Raw genomic sequence first — 15,946 nt, forward strand, 5'->3', positions numbered from 1 at the left:
CTGGTGGTGGTGTAACGGTGTGGGGAATGTTTTCCTGGCACACATTAGGTCCCTTGATACCAAATGAGCAACGTTTCCATGCCCCAAAGAATTCAGCCGCTCCTAAAGGCAAAGGGGGGTCCGACCCAGTACTAGATGAGGGTGTATCTAATAAACTGGCCACTGAGTGTAATTAAATAATTAAATAAGATGATTTTAAAATAAAAAGTTGTAAATCATTATCCTAAATCAGTGAATGCTATTGGTGTTTTAATATGAGTGTTTCAGTAAATATCAAAAAGAGTGGTGATGATGATGATGATGCTGTGCGCATCTATAGGTCATGTGGATGTGTTAGGTCTGTGCAGCTTGGGTGGGAAGTGATATGATGTTCTGTAAATTCACTGCAATTCGCTTCCTCCTAGTGGAGAAGTCTTGAGTGAGAGGACGCCTGTGAGTCACATGACTAGAATAGCTGTGACTAGGCCTGTTGGTCTTGGTGTCCGGACAACAGAGAGCAAAAGAGCTCTCATGCCTTCCTCTTCTCTTCCTCTCCCTTTCCCCTTCCTCTTGCTGAGCCAACTGTTCCCCTCTCTCTTTCCCTCCCTCTATCTTCCTCCGGCTGTTGCCCTCTGAGAATGGAATGGAGGGAGGAGGGGAGAAGAGGAGGGGGTGTGGGCAGTAAGTGACCTCAGAGACAGCTGCAGACTTGTTCTATTCTGTCCGTCCCTTTTTCCACAAGAAAAACTTAAAGCAGAGTCAGTTTCTCACAAGTAGTTTCTCAGAAGTATAAGAAAACCTTAAACATACTTTCATTTTGTCTCAACTTGTGGAGTTTTTTAGCAGTTGGAGAAAGTATTTAGTAGTTTAACTTAAGAGTGCTTGAAAAGGGAAGGAACTTTTCCCATTCCAGGAGTTCTCACAGAAACACTTGAACTTTTATCTCCTGTGCACACTGGCTCCATGCACGCCTGTGTGACATTCCATCCGTCTGCCTGCTCTGCGGCACATGGCTCTGACTGTAAGTCCTCTTTTAGCAACAGCAGCACTTGTCACTCTCAGACACACACACACACACACACATACACACACACACACACACACACACACACACACACACACACACACACACACATGCCGTTTGGGCTGTCTTTTTTTAATACCTTTGAGAGCAGTTGACAAGTAACACTAGTGCCCCCCCCTCATGTTAACCCCCCTCTCCCGACACTACAGGGGGTAAACTAGCTAGACTAAGGAAAGTCCCATTCGGAACACCCAGAAGAAAGAGAAGGGTGTTTAAACCATAGCTAGCTCCATAACGTTTAACTGTTTATTGACGTTAGCTTTGAGTTTGGACAGTCCTGCCCCCATGGTTCTGGACTTGGGGACTGATAACATGGCAGGATGCCCAAGCGAAGACTCAGAGGATCTGCCGGAATGTGACTGCGATATCAACAGGCAGGCTTTTCTTGGAGAATTGTGCTGGAATTGTTTTGTCTTGGAAAATTACACTGGAGTTGTTTAGAATCTGGCTTGCATGTTCGTTTGCGCTATTGAGCAATTATTTAATCAAATAACTGGTTTTGGATAATAGTGTAAGAAGTTGTCTGCTGTCGGCTGGATACTGGAGAACTACAGTATTGCAGAGCTTTGTGCACTATCAGTGTGGGCGGAGTAGGCTAGCTGTTGTTGACTGTTATAGATGTTGAGACATTTCTCTCTGTGTTGATGAATAGGCTGTTGTTTCTCTGCTCTCTAAAAGGTCATTGAGGGGACCAAAAACTCTTTCAATGTCAAACTTTCTTTTCTCTGTCATCATCAGTGGGTACCAACAAGAGAGAAGCATGAGATAGCTTAATGACTTTTACTCAGTTCAAAACATACTGTAGCTGCTTAGGGTGAGAAGCATAAACAGTACATCAATGCTATATTCTTTTCACCTTGTGCAAATAGCTGGTGATTTAGAATATTAGGGATATTGATTGTAATCCGTGTGGGCGGTAACATTACGTAATCAGATTACTTTCAAATTGGGTAATATTATTACAGTTACTTTGTCAAATAACATGATACTTTCAGAATCATATCACTACCGGACGCGTTTCCATGATCAGATCTCGACTTGCTTCCTCATTTAGTTCTGGGCAAGCTGGGAAAGGCTGTTTGGACAAATGTCATGACATCTGCTTTCCATAGAAATGTATAGAGGGCGCAGCTCTGATCTTTGCTATTGATCACTTCTGTGATAGAAAAGCCCATAGAAGTCTTTCCCGCCTAGTGGCAAGTGTGCACTCTAGACGTCTCTATGGTTCCGTGTAGTTTACATGCAGTTTATATCCAGAATTGGCAGCTCCAGAGAAATAATATATATATATATATTTTTTAAATAATTTAAAAACATTTTTTTAGCCCTTTTTCTCCCCAATTTCGTGGTATCCAATTGTTGTAGTAGCTACTATCTTGTCTCATCGCTACAACTCCCGTACGTGCTCGGGAGAGACGAAGGTTGAAAGTCATGCGTCCTCCGATACACAACCCAACCAAGCCGCACTGCTTCTTAACACAGCACGCATCCAACCCGGAAGCCAGCCGCACCAATGCGCCGGAGGAAACACCGTGCACCTGGCCACCTTGGTTAGCGCACACTGCGCCCAGCCCGCCACAGGAGTCGCTGGTGCGCGATGAGACAAGGACACCCCTACCGACCAAGCCCTCCCTAACCCGGGCGACGCTAGGCCAATTGTGCGTCGCCCCATGGACCTCCCGGTCGCGGCCGGTTACGACAGAGCCTGGGCGCGAACCCAGGGACTCTGATGGCACAGCTGGCCCAGAGAAAGATTTTAAATGAAAAGATAGGAAATCTGTACAGATTTTACTGGCACCTCAAATTTCTACTGCTTGAGCTCCTGCACATTTTATATAATCTTATCTCAAAAGTATTGTGGAGCTCCTGCACATAAATATAAATAGTACAGACACCCAAAATGAATACCGGCACCTATTTCAGTCCAAATCAAACACTAATAACTAGTAAGATAACATGTTACTTTCCACACAAAGTAATATTGAAAAGTAACTAATCCCAACTAATCCCAAGTAACTAATCCCAACACTGATTATAATATTGTTAATATACAGAGCATGTATCAATGTTGGGAGCCACTAAACTATGTCACCACGGCCTGTTCACACACTATCATCCAGAAGGCGAGGTCAATACAGGTGCATCAAAGATGGGACCGAGAGACTGAAAAACAGCTTTTATCTCAATGCCATCTGACTGTTAAATAGCCATCACTAGCCGGCTTCCACCTAGTACCCTGCCCTGAACTTAGTCACTTAGTCACTGCCACTACCCAGTTACCAGTGGAGTAAAGTACTTATGTAAAAATACTTTAAAGTAGTGCTTAAGTAGTTTTTTTGGGTATCTGTACTTTACTTTACTATTTATATTTTTGACAACTTTTGGTCACTTTAATAATGTTTACATACTGTTTTACTAATTTCATATATATATGTTAATTTGGAAAGAATTCAGACCCCTTGACTTTTTCCACATTTTGTTACGTTACAGCCTTATTCTAAAATTGATTAAATTGTTTTTTCCCCTCATCCATCGACATACAATACACATAATGACAAAGCAAAAACAGGTTTTTAGAAATTTTAGCAAATGAATAAAAAAGAAATAACTGAAATATCACATTTACATAAGTATTCAGACCCTTTACTCAGTACATTGTTGAAGCACCTTTGGCAGCGTTTACAGCCTCAAGACTTGGGTATGACGCTACAAGCTTGGGACACCTGTATTTGGGGAGTTTCTCCCATTCTTCTCTGCAGATCCTCTCGTTCTTCTCTGCAGATCCTCTCAATCTCTGTCAGGTTGGAGGGGGAGGGTCGCTGCACAGCTATTTTCAGGTCTCTCCAGAGATGTTTGATCGGGTTCAAGTTGGGGCTCTGGCTGGGCCACTAAAGGACATTCAGAGACTTGTTCCGAAGCCACTCCTCCGTTGTCTTGGCTGTGTGCTTAGTGTCATTGTTCTGTTGGAAGGTGAACCTTCACCCCAGCCTGAGGTCCTGAGTGTTCCGGAGCAGGTTTTCATCTGTACTTTGCTCCGTTCATCTTACCCTCAATCCTGACTAGTCTCCCAGTCCCTGCTGCTGAAAAACATCCGCTCAGCATGATGCTGCCACCGCCATGCCATAAGGATGGTGCCTGGTTTCCTTGGCATCCAATCCAAATAGTTCCATCTTGGTTTCATCAGAACAGAGAATCTTGTTTCTCATGGTCTGAGATTCCTTTTGCCTGTCATGTGCCTTTTACTGAGGAGTGGCTTCAATCTGGCCACTCTACCATAAATGCCTGATTGGTGGAGTGTTGCAGAGATGGTTATCCTTCTGGAAGGTTCTCCCATCGCCACAGAGGAACTCTGGAGCTCTGTCAGAGGGACCATTGGGTTCATGGTCACCTCCCTCACCAAGGCCCTTCTCTCCCGATTGCTCAGTTTGGCCAGCTCTAGGAAGAGTCTTGGTGGTTCCATACTTCTTCCATTTAAGAATAATGGAGGACACTGTGTTCTTGGGGACCTTCAACACTGCAGACATTTTTTGGTAAAAATGTCTAAAAACCTGTTTTTCACTTTGTCATTATGGGGTATTGTGTGTAGATTGATGAGGATTTTTTTTTATTTTAGCAATTCTAAATAAGGTGGTAATGTAACAAAATGTGGAAAAGGGGAATGGGTCTGAATACTGTCCGAAGGCACTGTGTGTACTGTATTCTACTGTATTCTAGTCAATGCCGCTCTGACATTGCTCTGGCATGATGACATTCTGATGAGGCAGTCCATTTATAGATCAGAGTACTCATGGGCTGAAATATGGGCTGAAATAATAATGCCATATCGTCTGCCCCTATAGACCGTTCTGTGATACAGCCTCCTGTACAGTCACAGTCACAGGGGTATAAGGTGTCTAAAGTGGCAGAGGCCTGGTAAACACGTCATATGGGTAACAACTTATTTACTTTAATTAGTGGATCCAGTACAGAATGGCTCCTGCCTGCATTCAACACTAGTATTTCTGGTGTGACAGGGAGGGACGACGTGAGAGAGCTGGATAACTTTGAAGGGTGTAGTAGTGTGAATGTGAAGAGTTGACTCTGCTCCTTTGGCAGTTTATAATGGGCGTATTTAAAATCAGAGGACATTCTTTCCATTTTTCACAACCTCCATAAACATTTTACATATTTAGATCCAAAATGAATCCCAGACAGATGTTATGTGGGGTTACACTAGGAGTTTAATATTCACATAAATATGTCCTGTAAACATATCCCTAAACCCTTCTGACCTCAGGATATCATCTTCCACTCCTGCAGCCCTCTCGGTTGCGGACATGTTGGTTATGGTTTGTTGTGGTACTGGGGCCCCCCTCTCTACCTCTCATTCCTACTGGAGGACTAGTGATAATGGGGGAGCTGAGGGATATTGTGTTGTTACGGTTGCTTCTTGGTTGTTGAGTTGTTGTTGTAGTTCTTTAGTGGTTATGGTCGATATCTTCAGTGATTGTATGACTACATACAATAGGTAAGGTTTCTGTAATAGAATGTAGTAGAAGGAAGTTGTGGTAGTATTTAGTTTGTTTGTATGGAGGGTGACTGACTGAATCTAACATGACTGAATCTCTCTCTCAGGGTGAAGAAGTTGAGGGAGACGCTGGTTGCGGTGCAGCAGCTGGATAAGAACATGTGCAGTCTGCGCTCCTGGCTCGCTCACATCGAGACAGAGCTGACCAGACCTCTCGTCTACGACACCTGTGACGCGCAGGAGATACAGAGGAAACTCAACCAGCAGCAGGTAGGAGGAACACACACTCACTCTGAAAGAGACAGACAGGCAGGCAAGGCTAGCTACATGATCAGATCATGTGGTTTGATTTATTTCCTAAATTACGTGGTAAACATCTGAACAACTGGTGATGATGTAACAGGGTAGAAAGTCATCGCCCAAGTGAGGTCTTTATGGTATTTCAAGACAGTGTTTTTTTTCTCACCCACTGTTTCTGTTCCCTCCAATTCTACCCACTCTTCATCCCTTGACCTTTCTCCACCCATCCTCATCTTTCTTCTCTCTCTGCCTTCCCCTTTCTCCACCTCCAGGACATTCAGCGGGACATAGAGAAGCACAGTACTGGCGTGGCGTCTGTGTTGAACCTGTGTGAAGTGTTGCTACATGACTGTGACGCCTGTTCTACGGAGACAGAGTGTGACTCCATCCAGCAGGCCACCAGGGGCCTGGACCGACGCTGGAGGAACATCTGTGCCATGTCCATGGAAAGGAGGCTCAAGTGGGTCCTATACACATACAGTACAGTACACACACACACACACACACACACACACACACACACACACACACACACACACGCACACACACGCACACACACACACACACACGCACACACACACACACACGCACACACACACACACACACACGCACACACACACGCACACACACGCACACACACGCACACACACACACACGCACACACGCACACACACACACACACACGCACACACACACACACACGCACACACACACACAGTACATACAGTGGGGCAAAAACGTATTTAGTCAGCCACCAATTGTGCAAGTTCTCCCACTTAAAAAGATGAGAGAGGCCTGTAATTTTCATCATAGGTACGCTTCATCTATGATGGACAAAATGAGAAAAAAAATCCAGAAAATCACATTGTAGGATTTTGAATGAATTTATTTGCAAATTATGGTGGAATATTTGGTCAATATTTGGTCACCTACAAACAAGCAAGATTTCTGGCTCTCACAGACCTGTAACTTCTTCTTTAAGAGGCTCCTCTGTCCTCCACTCGTCACCTGTATTAATGGCACCTGTTTAAACTTGTTATCTGTATAAATGACACCTGTCCACAAACTCAAACAGTCACACTCCAAACTCCACTATGGCCAAGAGCAAAGAGCTGTCAAAGGACACCAGAAACAAAATTGTAGACCTGCACCAGGCTGGGAAGACTGAATCTGCAATAGGTAAGCAGCTTGGTTTAAAGAAATCAACTGTGGGAGCAATTATTAGGAAATGGAAGACATACAAGACCACTGATAATCTCCCTCGGTCTGGGGCTCTACGCAAGATCTCACCCCATTGGGTCAAAATGATCACAAGAACGGTGAGCAAAAATCCCAGAACCACACGGGGGGGACCTAGTGAATGACCTGCAGAGAGCTGGGACCAAAGTAACAAAGCCTAACATCAGTAACACACTACGCCGCCAGGGACTCAAATCCTGCAGTGCCAGACGTGTCCCCCTGCTTAAGCCAGTACATGTCCAGGCCCGTCTGAAGTTTGCTAGAGAGCATTTGGATGATCCAGAAGAAGATTTTGAGAATGTCATATGGTCAGATGAAACCAAAAAATAACATTTTGGTTAAAACTCAACTCGTTGTGTTTGGAGGACAAAGAATGCTGAGTTGCATCCAAAGAACACCATACCTACTGTGAAGCATGGGGGTGGAAACATCATGCTTTGGGGCTGTTTTTCTACAAATGGACCAGACGACTGATCCGTGTAAAGGAAAGAATGAATGGGGCCATGTATCGTGAGATTTTGAGTGAAAACCTCCTTCCATCAGCAAGGGCATTGAAGATGAAACGTGGCTGGGTCTTTCAGCATGACAATGATCCCAAACACACCGCCCGGGCAACGAAGGAGTGGCTTCGTAAGAAGCATTTCAAGGACTGGCCTAGCCAGTCTCCAGATCTCAACCCCATAGAAAATCTTTGGAGGGAGTTGAAAGTCCGTGTTACCCAGCAACAGCTCTAAAACATCACTGCTCTAGAGGAGATCTGCATGGAGGAATGGGCCAAAATACCAGCAACAGTGTGTGAAAACCTCGTGAAGACTTACAGAAAATGTTTGATCTCTGTCATTGCCAACAAAGGGTATATAACAAAGTATTGAGATACACTTTTGTTATTGACCAAATACTTATTTTCCACCATAATTTGCAAATAAATTCATAAAAAATCCTACAATGTGATTTGCTGTATTTTCTTCCCTCATTTTGTCTGTCATAGTTGAAGTGTACCTATGATGAAAATTACAGGCCACTCTCATCTTTTTAAGTGGGAGAACTTGCATAATTGGTGGCTGACTAAATATTTTTTGGCCCCACTGTGTAGGAACTCTATTTTCTACTCTTGCAAACCTCCAGTGTGTCTAGGGATGCAAAGCTACCGGTAATTTACCAAAGTTATCGGAATCCTCTGTAATTTTGGTAATTAACAGGATATCTATTGCAATCTATGGTAACTTTGGTAATTTATACTTGAATACATTATTTGAAAAACTTTCGTAAATAGTAGTCATTTTGTAAATATGTGTTCATATCTTCCATGAGTTTCTAGGAAATAGGCCATATGGTTAAAGTGAAAATTGCCTAATTAATGAAAAATAAATAAATTCTAATAAACAATGCCATTATTTTAAATTAACTCAACTATTAACTCAACTATTGTCTTTTTTCACAACTGCCACCAGTTTGGCCACAAAACATTTATAACAAAGACATAATGACATAGTAAAATAAATAAGAGTAAAAAAATATATATATATTTCATGCTGAAACTCGCATATTAAACACCAACGGTATTCACTAAGTTGATGGTTTATTTTAAGGATAATGTTTTACAACTTTGTCATTCTATATTTGATTTTAAAATAATCTCTATTAGATTTGTTAAATATATTTTCCATGTGATAAGGCCACACAGAGGGCCAGAGATAATTACAGAAACCTGTGATAATCTGAAGTACCCAAAAAGGCCACTAGATGCCATCTAATAACATTCCATATATTCCTTGAAAGTTATCAAAATTCTGGTAGTTTACTGGTAAACTTCAAAAGTTTCCAGTAGTATACCCTCCCCTTGCAACCCTAAGTGTGTATCAAACGTCACTCTCTCATCTTCTTGTAGGATTGAGGAGACGTGGAGGCTGTGGCAGAAGTTTCTGGATGACTTCTCTCGGTTTGAGGAGTGGCTGAAGACCTCAGAGAGGACGGCTGCTCTTCCCAACTCCTCTGGAGTTCTATACACCATCGCAAAGGAGGAGCTCAAGAAGTTTGAGGTACAGGTTAGAGAGCGGTTGAAGTTTGAGGTACAGGTTAGAGAGCGGTTGAAGTTTGAGGTACAGGTTAGAGAGCGGTTGAAGTTTGAGGTACAGGTTAGAGAGCGGTTGAAATTTGAGGTACAGGTTAGAGAGCGGTTGAAGTTTGAGGTACAGGTTAGAGAGCGGTTGAAATTTGAGGTACAGGTTACAGAGCGGTTGAAGTTTGAGGTACAGGTTAGAGAGCTGTTGAAATTTGAGGTACAGGTTACAGAGCGGTTGAAGTTTGAGGTACAGGTTAGAGAGCGGTTGAAGTTTGAGGTACAGGTTAGAGAGCGGTTGAAGTTTGAGGTACAGGTTAGAGAGCGGTTGAAGTTTGAGGTACAGGTTAGAGAGCGGTAGAAGTTTGAGGTACAGGTTACAGAGCGGTTGAAGTTTGAGGTACAGGTTAGAGAGCGGTTGAAGTTTGAGGTACAGGTTAGAGAGCGGTTGAAGTTTGAGGTACAGGTTACAGAGCGGTTGAAGTTTGAGGTACAGGTTAGAGAGCGGTTGAAGTTTGAGGCACAGGTTAGAGAGCGGTCGAAGTTTGAGGTACAGGTTAGAGAGCGGTTGAAGTTTGAGGTACAGGTTAGAGAGCGGTTGAAGTTTGAGGTACAGGTTACAGAGCGGTTGAAGTTTGAGGTACAGGTTACAGAGCGGTTGAAGTTTGAGGTACAGGTTACAGAGCGGTTGAAATTTGAGGTACAGGTTACAGAGCGGTTGAAGTTTGAGGTACAGGTTACAGAGCGGTTGAAATTTGAGGTACAGGTTACAGAGCGGTTGAAGTTTGAGGTACAGGTTAGAGAGCGGTTGAAGTTTGAGGTACAGGTTAGAGAGCGGTTGAAGTTTGAGGTACAGGTTAGAGAGCGGTTGAAGTTTGAGGCACAGGTTAGCGGTTGAAGTTTGAGGTACAGGTTACAGAGCGGTTGAAGTTTGAGGTACAGGTTAGAGAGCGGTTGTGGGCAGAGAAAAAGGAAGGAAAGGAGGGGAAGAGTTTAAATAGTTGTAAAGACAGGGTAGGAAGAGAGATCGAGAGATGAAGTAAGAATGAGAGAGCGTGTGTGTACAGTGCAAAGTGAAGGGGGGGGGCATATGGGGTAAAGTGAGAGAGTGCAGAGTAAGAGAAGGGGGAGATCAGATTACTGGAATCTGTCTTTGCTGGCCGTCACATTTTTCCTGCAGTAGCTGACCAGGGCCAATGGGGTCATGTGTCAGTGTCATCCCAGAATACCACAGGCTTACTTGAAACCGTTGTTGGGTCAAAATAATCAACCAGTTACACATACTGAGACCACCAACCTTACATTTACTTTGTATTTTATTTTGTATGTGTACAGTATTTGTATAAAATTTTCATTCTGATCATGTGTGTGTCCTAGGCCTTCCAGAGGCAGGTCCAGGAGTTTCTGACCCAGCTGGAGCTGATCAATAAGCAGTACCGCCGACTGGCCAGAGAGAACCGCACAGACTCCTCCTGCCGCCTCCGTGAAATGGTGCATGATGGGAACCGGCGCTGGGACAACCTGCAGAAGAGGGTTGCCTCCATCCTGCGCAGGCTCAAGGTATGCTGGGAAATGTCATGATGTCATAACATATGTTATGAAACATGGTGATGATATAGCAGAGCCAGGTCAGGTCAAGATTTATCACATCATTTTGTTGTGAAGATAAAAGAGTAGAAACTCACAAATACTTAGTTTCACTCTGATCACTGTTTTAGTCTAGATATTAAACAGACCTATAACACTGTTTTAGTCTAGTTATTAAACACACCTATAACACTGTTTTAGTCTAGTTATTAAACAGCCCTATAACACTGTTTTAATCTAGTTATTAAACAGACCTATAACACTGTTTTAATCTAGTTTTTAAACAGCCCTATAACACTGTTTCACTCTCTGTGTGTTCTCTCAGCACTTTATTGGTCAGAGGGAGGAGTTTGAGACAGCTAGAGACAGCATCCTGGTGTGGCTCACTGAGATGGACCTGCAGCTCACCAACATAGAACACTTCTCAGAGTGTGATGTTCAGGCTAAGATCAAACAGCTAAGGGTAAGAACCAGTGGAGGCTGCTGGGGGGAGGACGGCTCATAATAATGTCTGGAATGGATCAAATGGAATGGCATCAAACACATGGAAACCATGGAAACCATGATGTGTTTGATGTATTTGATACGGTTCCACTGATTCCACTCCAGTCATTACCATGAGCCCGTCGCCCCCAATTAAGGTGCCACCAACCTCCTGTGGTAAGAACAGTGTGTCCCGAGTGTGCGTGCATGCATACGTGCGTGCATTCGAGTATGTGTGTGTGAATGTGAATGCTATATTTTCAATGTTTTTTTTAGTTTGAATGAACTCTCTATGACGGCTTGGCAATTTAACTATCTGACTTGGTCTCCTCCTGTGCTGTATGTAACTAGTATCCTCCCATGACGGATTTAACTGGCATAACAAATAGAGATAAAAGCATTTCCCCAATTCCCCTTGGAAACATACTGAAACGTCTAACCCCTGACCTTTGCCCTCTGTGTGTGTGTGTGTTCAGGCGTTCCAGCAGGAGATCTCTCTGAACACAGGGCAGATTGAGCTGGTGTTCAGGCAGGGGGAGGCCCTGATAGAGAAGAGTGAGCCTCTGGATGGTGCTGTTCTAGAGGAGGAACTGGAGGAGCTACAGAGGTACTGGCAGGAGGTGTTTGGACGTGTCGACAGATACTACAAGAAGCTGACACGCCTGCCTGTGAGTAATGTATTTTTCTTACAGAACACACACACACACACTACAAGAAGATATGGTCCATTTGCCAATATGATATAACTATCATAACCTCGTACACACACCTAGCACGCGCATACAAACGCACACACTCACTCCCCCTCTCCTTCCCTTCAGCTTGCCGATGATGAACTAGACTGTTCTGACCGAGATCTGGACATGGACGAGTCGGCTGATCTCTCTGACCTGCAGTGGGGTGACTCCTCTCTCCCCTGCCCCTCCAGTCTCCCCACCTCGGGCTCTGTCCTCCCCCCACAGGCGGACCGCTCGGGCCGGGACACCCCAGCCAGCATGGACTCTATCCCACTGGAGTGGGACCACGACTACGACCTGAGCCGGGGGCTTGAGAGTGCTGGAGGGCGGGGTCTGGGGTCAGAAAGGGGCAGAGGACAGGAGCAGGAGGAGGAGTACCTCAGGTCGGCTGCCGCTGTATTGTCAGGTTAGTATAATACTACTACAGACTGCCGCTGTGTTGTCAGGTTAGTATAATACTACTACAGACTGCCGCTGTGTTGTCAGGTTAGTATAATACTACTACAGACTGCCGCTGTTTGTCAGGTTAGCATAATACTACTACAGACTGCCGCTGTTTGTCAGGTTAGTATAATACTACTACAGACTGCCACTGTTGTCAGGGTTAGTATAATACTACTACAGACTGCCACTGTGTTGTCAGGATAGTATAATACTACTACAGACTGCCGCTGTGTTGTCAGGTTAGTATAATACTACTACAGACTGCCACTGTTGTCAGGTTAGTATAATACTACTACAGACTGCCGCTGTGTTGTCAGGATAGTATAATACTACTACAGACTGCCGCTGTGTTGTCAGGTTAGTATAATACTACTACAGACTGCCACTGTTGTCAGGTTAGTATAATACTACTACAGACTGCCGCTGTGTTGTCAGGTTAGTATAATACCACTACAGACTGCCGCTGTGTTGTCAGGTTAGTGTAATACTACTACAGACTGCCGCTGTGTTGTCAGGTTAGTATAATACCACTACAGACTGCCGCTGTGTTGTCAGGTTAGTATAATACCACTAGAGACTGCCGCTGTGTTGTCAGGTTAGTATAATACTACTACAGACTGCCGCTGTATTGTCAGGTTAGTATAATATCACTAGAGACTTCCGCTGTGTTGTCAGGTTAGTATAATACTACTACAGACTGCCGCTGTATTGTCAGGTTGGTATAATACTACTACAGACTGCCGCTGTATTGCCAGGTTGGTATAATACTACTACAGACTGCCGCTGTGTTGTCAGGTTGGTATAATACTACTACAGACTGCCACTGTGTTGTCAGGTTGGTATAAAACTACTACAGACTGCCGCTGTGTTGTCAGGTTAGTATAATACTACTACAGACTGCCACTGTTGTCAGGTTAGTATAATACTACTACAGACTGCCGCTGTGTTGTCAGGTTAGTATAATACCACTACAGACTGCCGCTGTGTTGTCAGGTTAGTATAATACTACTACAGACTGCCGCTGTGTTGTCAGGTTAGTATAATACCACTACAGACTGCCGCTGTGTTGTCAGGTTAGTATAATATCACTAGAGACTGCCGCTGTGTTGTCAGGTTAGTATAATACTACTACAGACTGCCGCTGTATTGTCAGGTTAGTATAATACCACTAGAGACTGCCGCTGTGTTGTCAGGTTAGTATAATACTACTACAGACTGCCGCTGTATTGTCAGGTTAGTATAATATCACTAGAGACTGCCGCTGTGTTGTCAGGTTAGTATAATACTACTACAGACTGCCGCTGTATTGTCAGGTTGGTATAATACTACTACAGACTGCCGCTGTATTGCCAGGTTGGTATAATACTACTACAGACTGCCGCTGTGTTGTCAGGTTGGTATAATACTACTACAGACTGCCACTGTGTTGTCAGGTTGGTATAAAACTACTACAGACTGCCGCTGTGTTGTCAGGTTAGTATAATACTAATACAGACTGCCACTGTTGTCAGGTTAGTATAATACTACTACAGACTGCCGCTGTGTTGTCAGGTTAGTATAATACCACTACAGACTGCCGCTGTGTTGTCAGGTTAGTATAATACTACTACAGACTGCCGCTGTGTTGTCAGGTTAGTATAATACCACTACAGACTGCCGCTGTGTTGTCAGGTTAGTATAATACCACTAGAGACTGCTGCTGTGTTGTCAGGTTAGTATAATACTACTACAGACTGCCGCTGTATTGTCAGGTTAGTATAATATCACTAGAGACTGCCGCTGTGTTGTCAGGTTAGTATAATACTACTACAGACTGCCGCTGTATTGTCAGGTTGGTATAATACTACTACAGACTGCCGCTGTATTGCCAGGTTGGTATAATACTACTACAGACTGCCGCTGTGTTGTCAGGTTGGTATAATACTACTACAGACTGCCACTGTGTTGTCAGGTTGGTATAAAACTACTACAGACTGCCGCTGTGTTGTCAGGTTAGTATAATACTACTACAGACTGCCACTGTTGTCAGGTTAGTATAATACTACTACAGACTGCCACTGTGTTGTCAGGTTGGTATAAAACTACTACAGACTGCCGCTGTGTTGTCAGGTTGGTATAAAACTACTACAGACTGCCGCTGTGTTGTCAGGTTAGTATAATACTACTACAGACTGCCGCTGTATTGTCAGGTTGGTATTATACTACTACAGACTGCCGCTGTGTTGTCAGGTTGGTATAAAACTACTACAGACTGCCGCTGTGTTGTCAGGTTGGTATAATACTACTACAGACTGCCGCTGTGTTGTCAGGTTGGTATAAAACTACTACAGACTGCCGCTGTGTTGTCACGGTTAGTATAATACCACTACAGACTGTCGCTGTGTTGTCAGGTTAGTATAATACCACTAGAGACTGCCGCTGTGTTGTCAGGTTAGTATAATACTACTACAGACTGCCGCTGTATTGTCAGGTTAGTATAATATCACTAGAGACTGCCGCTGTGTTGTCAGGTTAGTATAATACTACTACAGACTGCCGCTGTATTGTCAGGTTGGTATAATACTACTACAGACTGCCGCTGTATTGCCAGGTTGGTATAATACCACTACAGACTGCCGCTGTGTTGTCAGGTTAGTATAATACCACTAGAGACTGCCGCTGTGTTGTCAGGTTAGTATAATACTACTACAGACTGCCGCTGTATTGTCAGGTTAGTATAATATCACTAGAGACTGCCGCTGTGTTGTCAGGTTAGTATAATACTACTACAGACTGCCGCTGTATTGTCAGGTTGGTATAATACTACTACAGACTGCCGCTGTATTGCCAGGTTGGTATAATACTACTACAGACTGCCGCTGTGTTGTCAGGTTGGTATAATACTACTACAGACTGCCACTGTGTTGTCAGGTTGGTATAAAACTACTACAGACTGCCGCTGTGTTGTCAGGTTAGTATAATACTACTACAGACTGCCACTGTTGTCAGGTTAGTATAATACTACTACAGACTGCCACTGTGTTGTCAGGTTGGTATAAAACTACTACAGACTGCCGCTGTGTTGTCAGGTTGGTATAATACTACTACAGACTGCCACTGTGTTGTCAGGTTAGTATAATACTACTACAGACTGGCGCTGTATTGTCAGGTTGGTATTATACTACTACAGACTGCCGCTGTGTTGTCAGGTTGGTATAAAACTACTACAGACTGCCGCTGTGTTGTCAGGTTGGTATAATACTACTACAGACTGCCGCTGTGTTGTCAGGTTGGTATAAAACTACTACAGACTGCCGCTGTGTTGTCAGGTTAGTATAATACTACTACAGACTGCCACTGTTGTCAGGTTAGTATAATACTACTACAGACTGCCACTGTGTTGTCAGGTTGGTATAAAACTACTACAGACTGCCGCTGTGTTGTCAGGTTAGTATAATACTACTACAGACTGCCGCTGTGTTGTCAGGTTAGTATAATACTACTACAGACTGCCACTGTTGTCAGGTTAGTATAATATCACTAGAGA

The 15,946-nt window shown here is 43.8% G+C and overlaps 1 protein-coding gene across 1 annotated transcript in view; it reads left to right on the top strand.

Moving 5' to 3' along the window:
- syne1a (spectrin repeat containing, nuclear envelope 1a) overlaps positions 1-15,946 on the top strand; it is a 212,702-nt gene that overhangs the window by 180,979 nt on the left and 15,777 nt on the right. The window contains exons 131-137 of the mRNA XM_036975988.1: positions 5,678-5,840; positions 6,143-6,330; positions 8,999-9,149; positions 10,547-10,729; positions 11,082-11,219; positions 11,716-11,907; positions 12,061-12,382. Coding sequence (XP_036831883.1) covers positions 5,678-5,840; positions 6,143-6,330; positions 8,999-9,149; positions 10,547-10,729; positions 11,082-11,219; positions 11,716-11,907; positions 12,061-12,382 — 1,337 coding nt within the window. The remainder of the gene's footprint in view (positions 1-5,677; positions 5,841-6,142; positions 6,331-8,998; positions 9,150-10,546; positions 10,730-11,081; positions 11,220-11,715; positions 11,908-12,060; positions 12,383-15,946) is intronic.

Source organism: Oncorhynchus mykiss, chromosome 4 (genome assembly GCF_013265735.2).
Source record: "Oncorhynchus mykiss isolate Arlee chromosome 4, USDA_OmykA_1.1, whole genome shotgun sequence".
Classification (NCBI taxonomy): domain Eukaryota; kingdom Metazoa; phylum Chordata; class Actinopteri; order Salmoniformes; family Salmonidae; genus Oncorhynchus; species Oncorhynchus mykiss.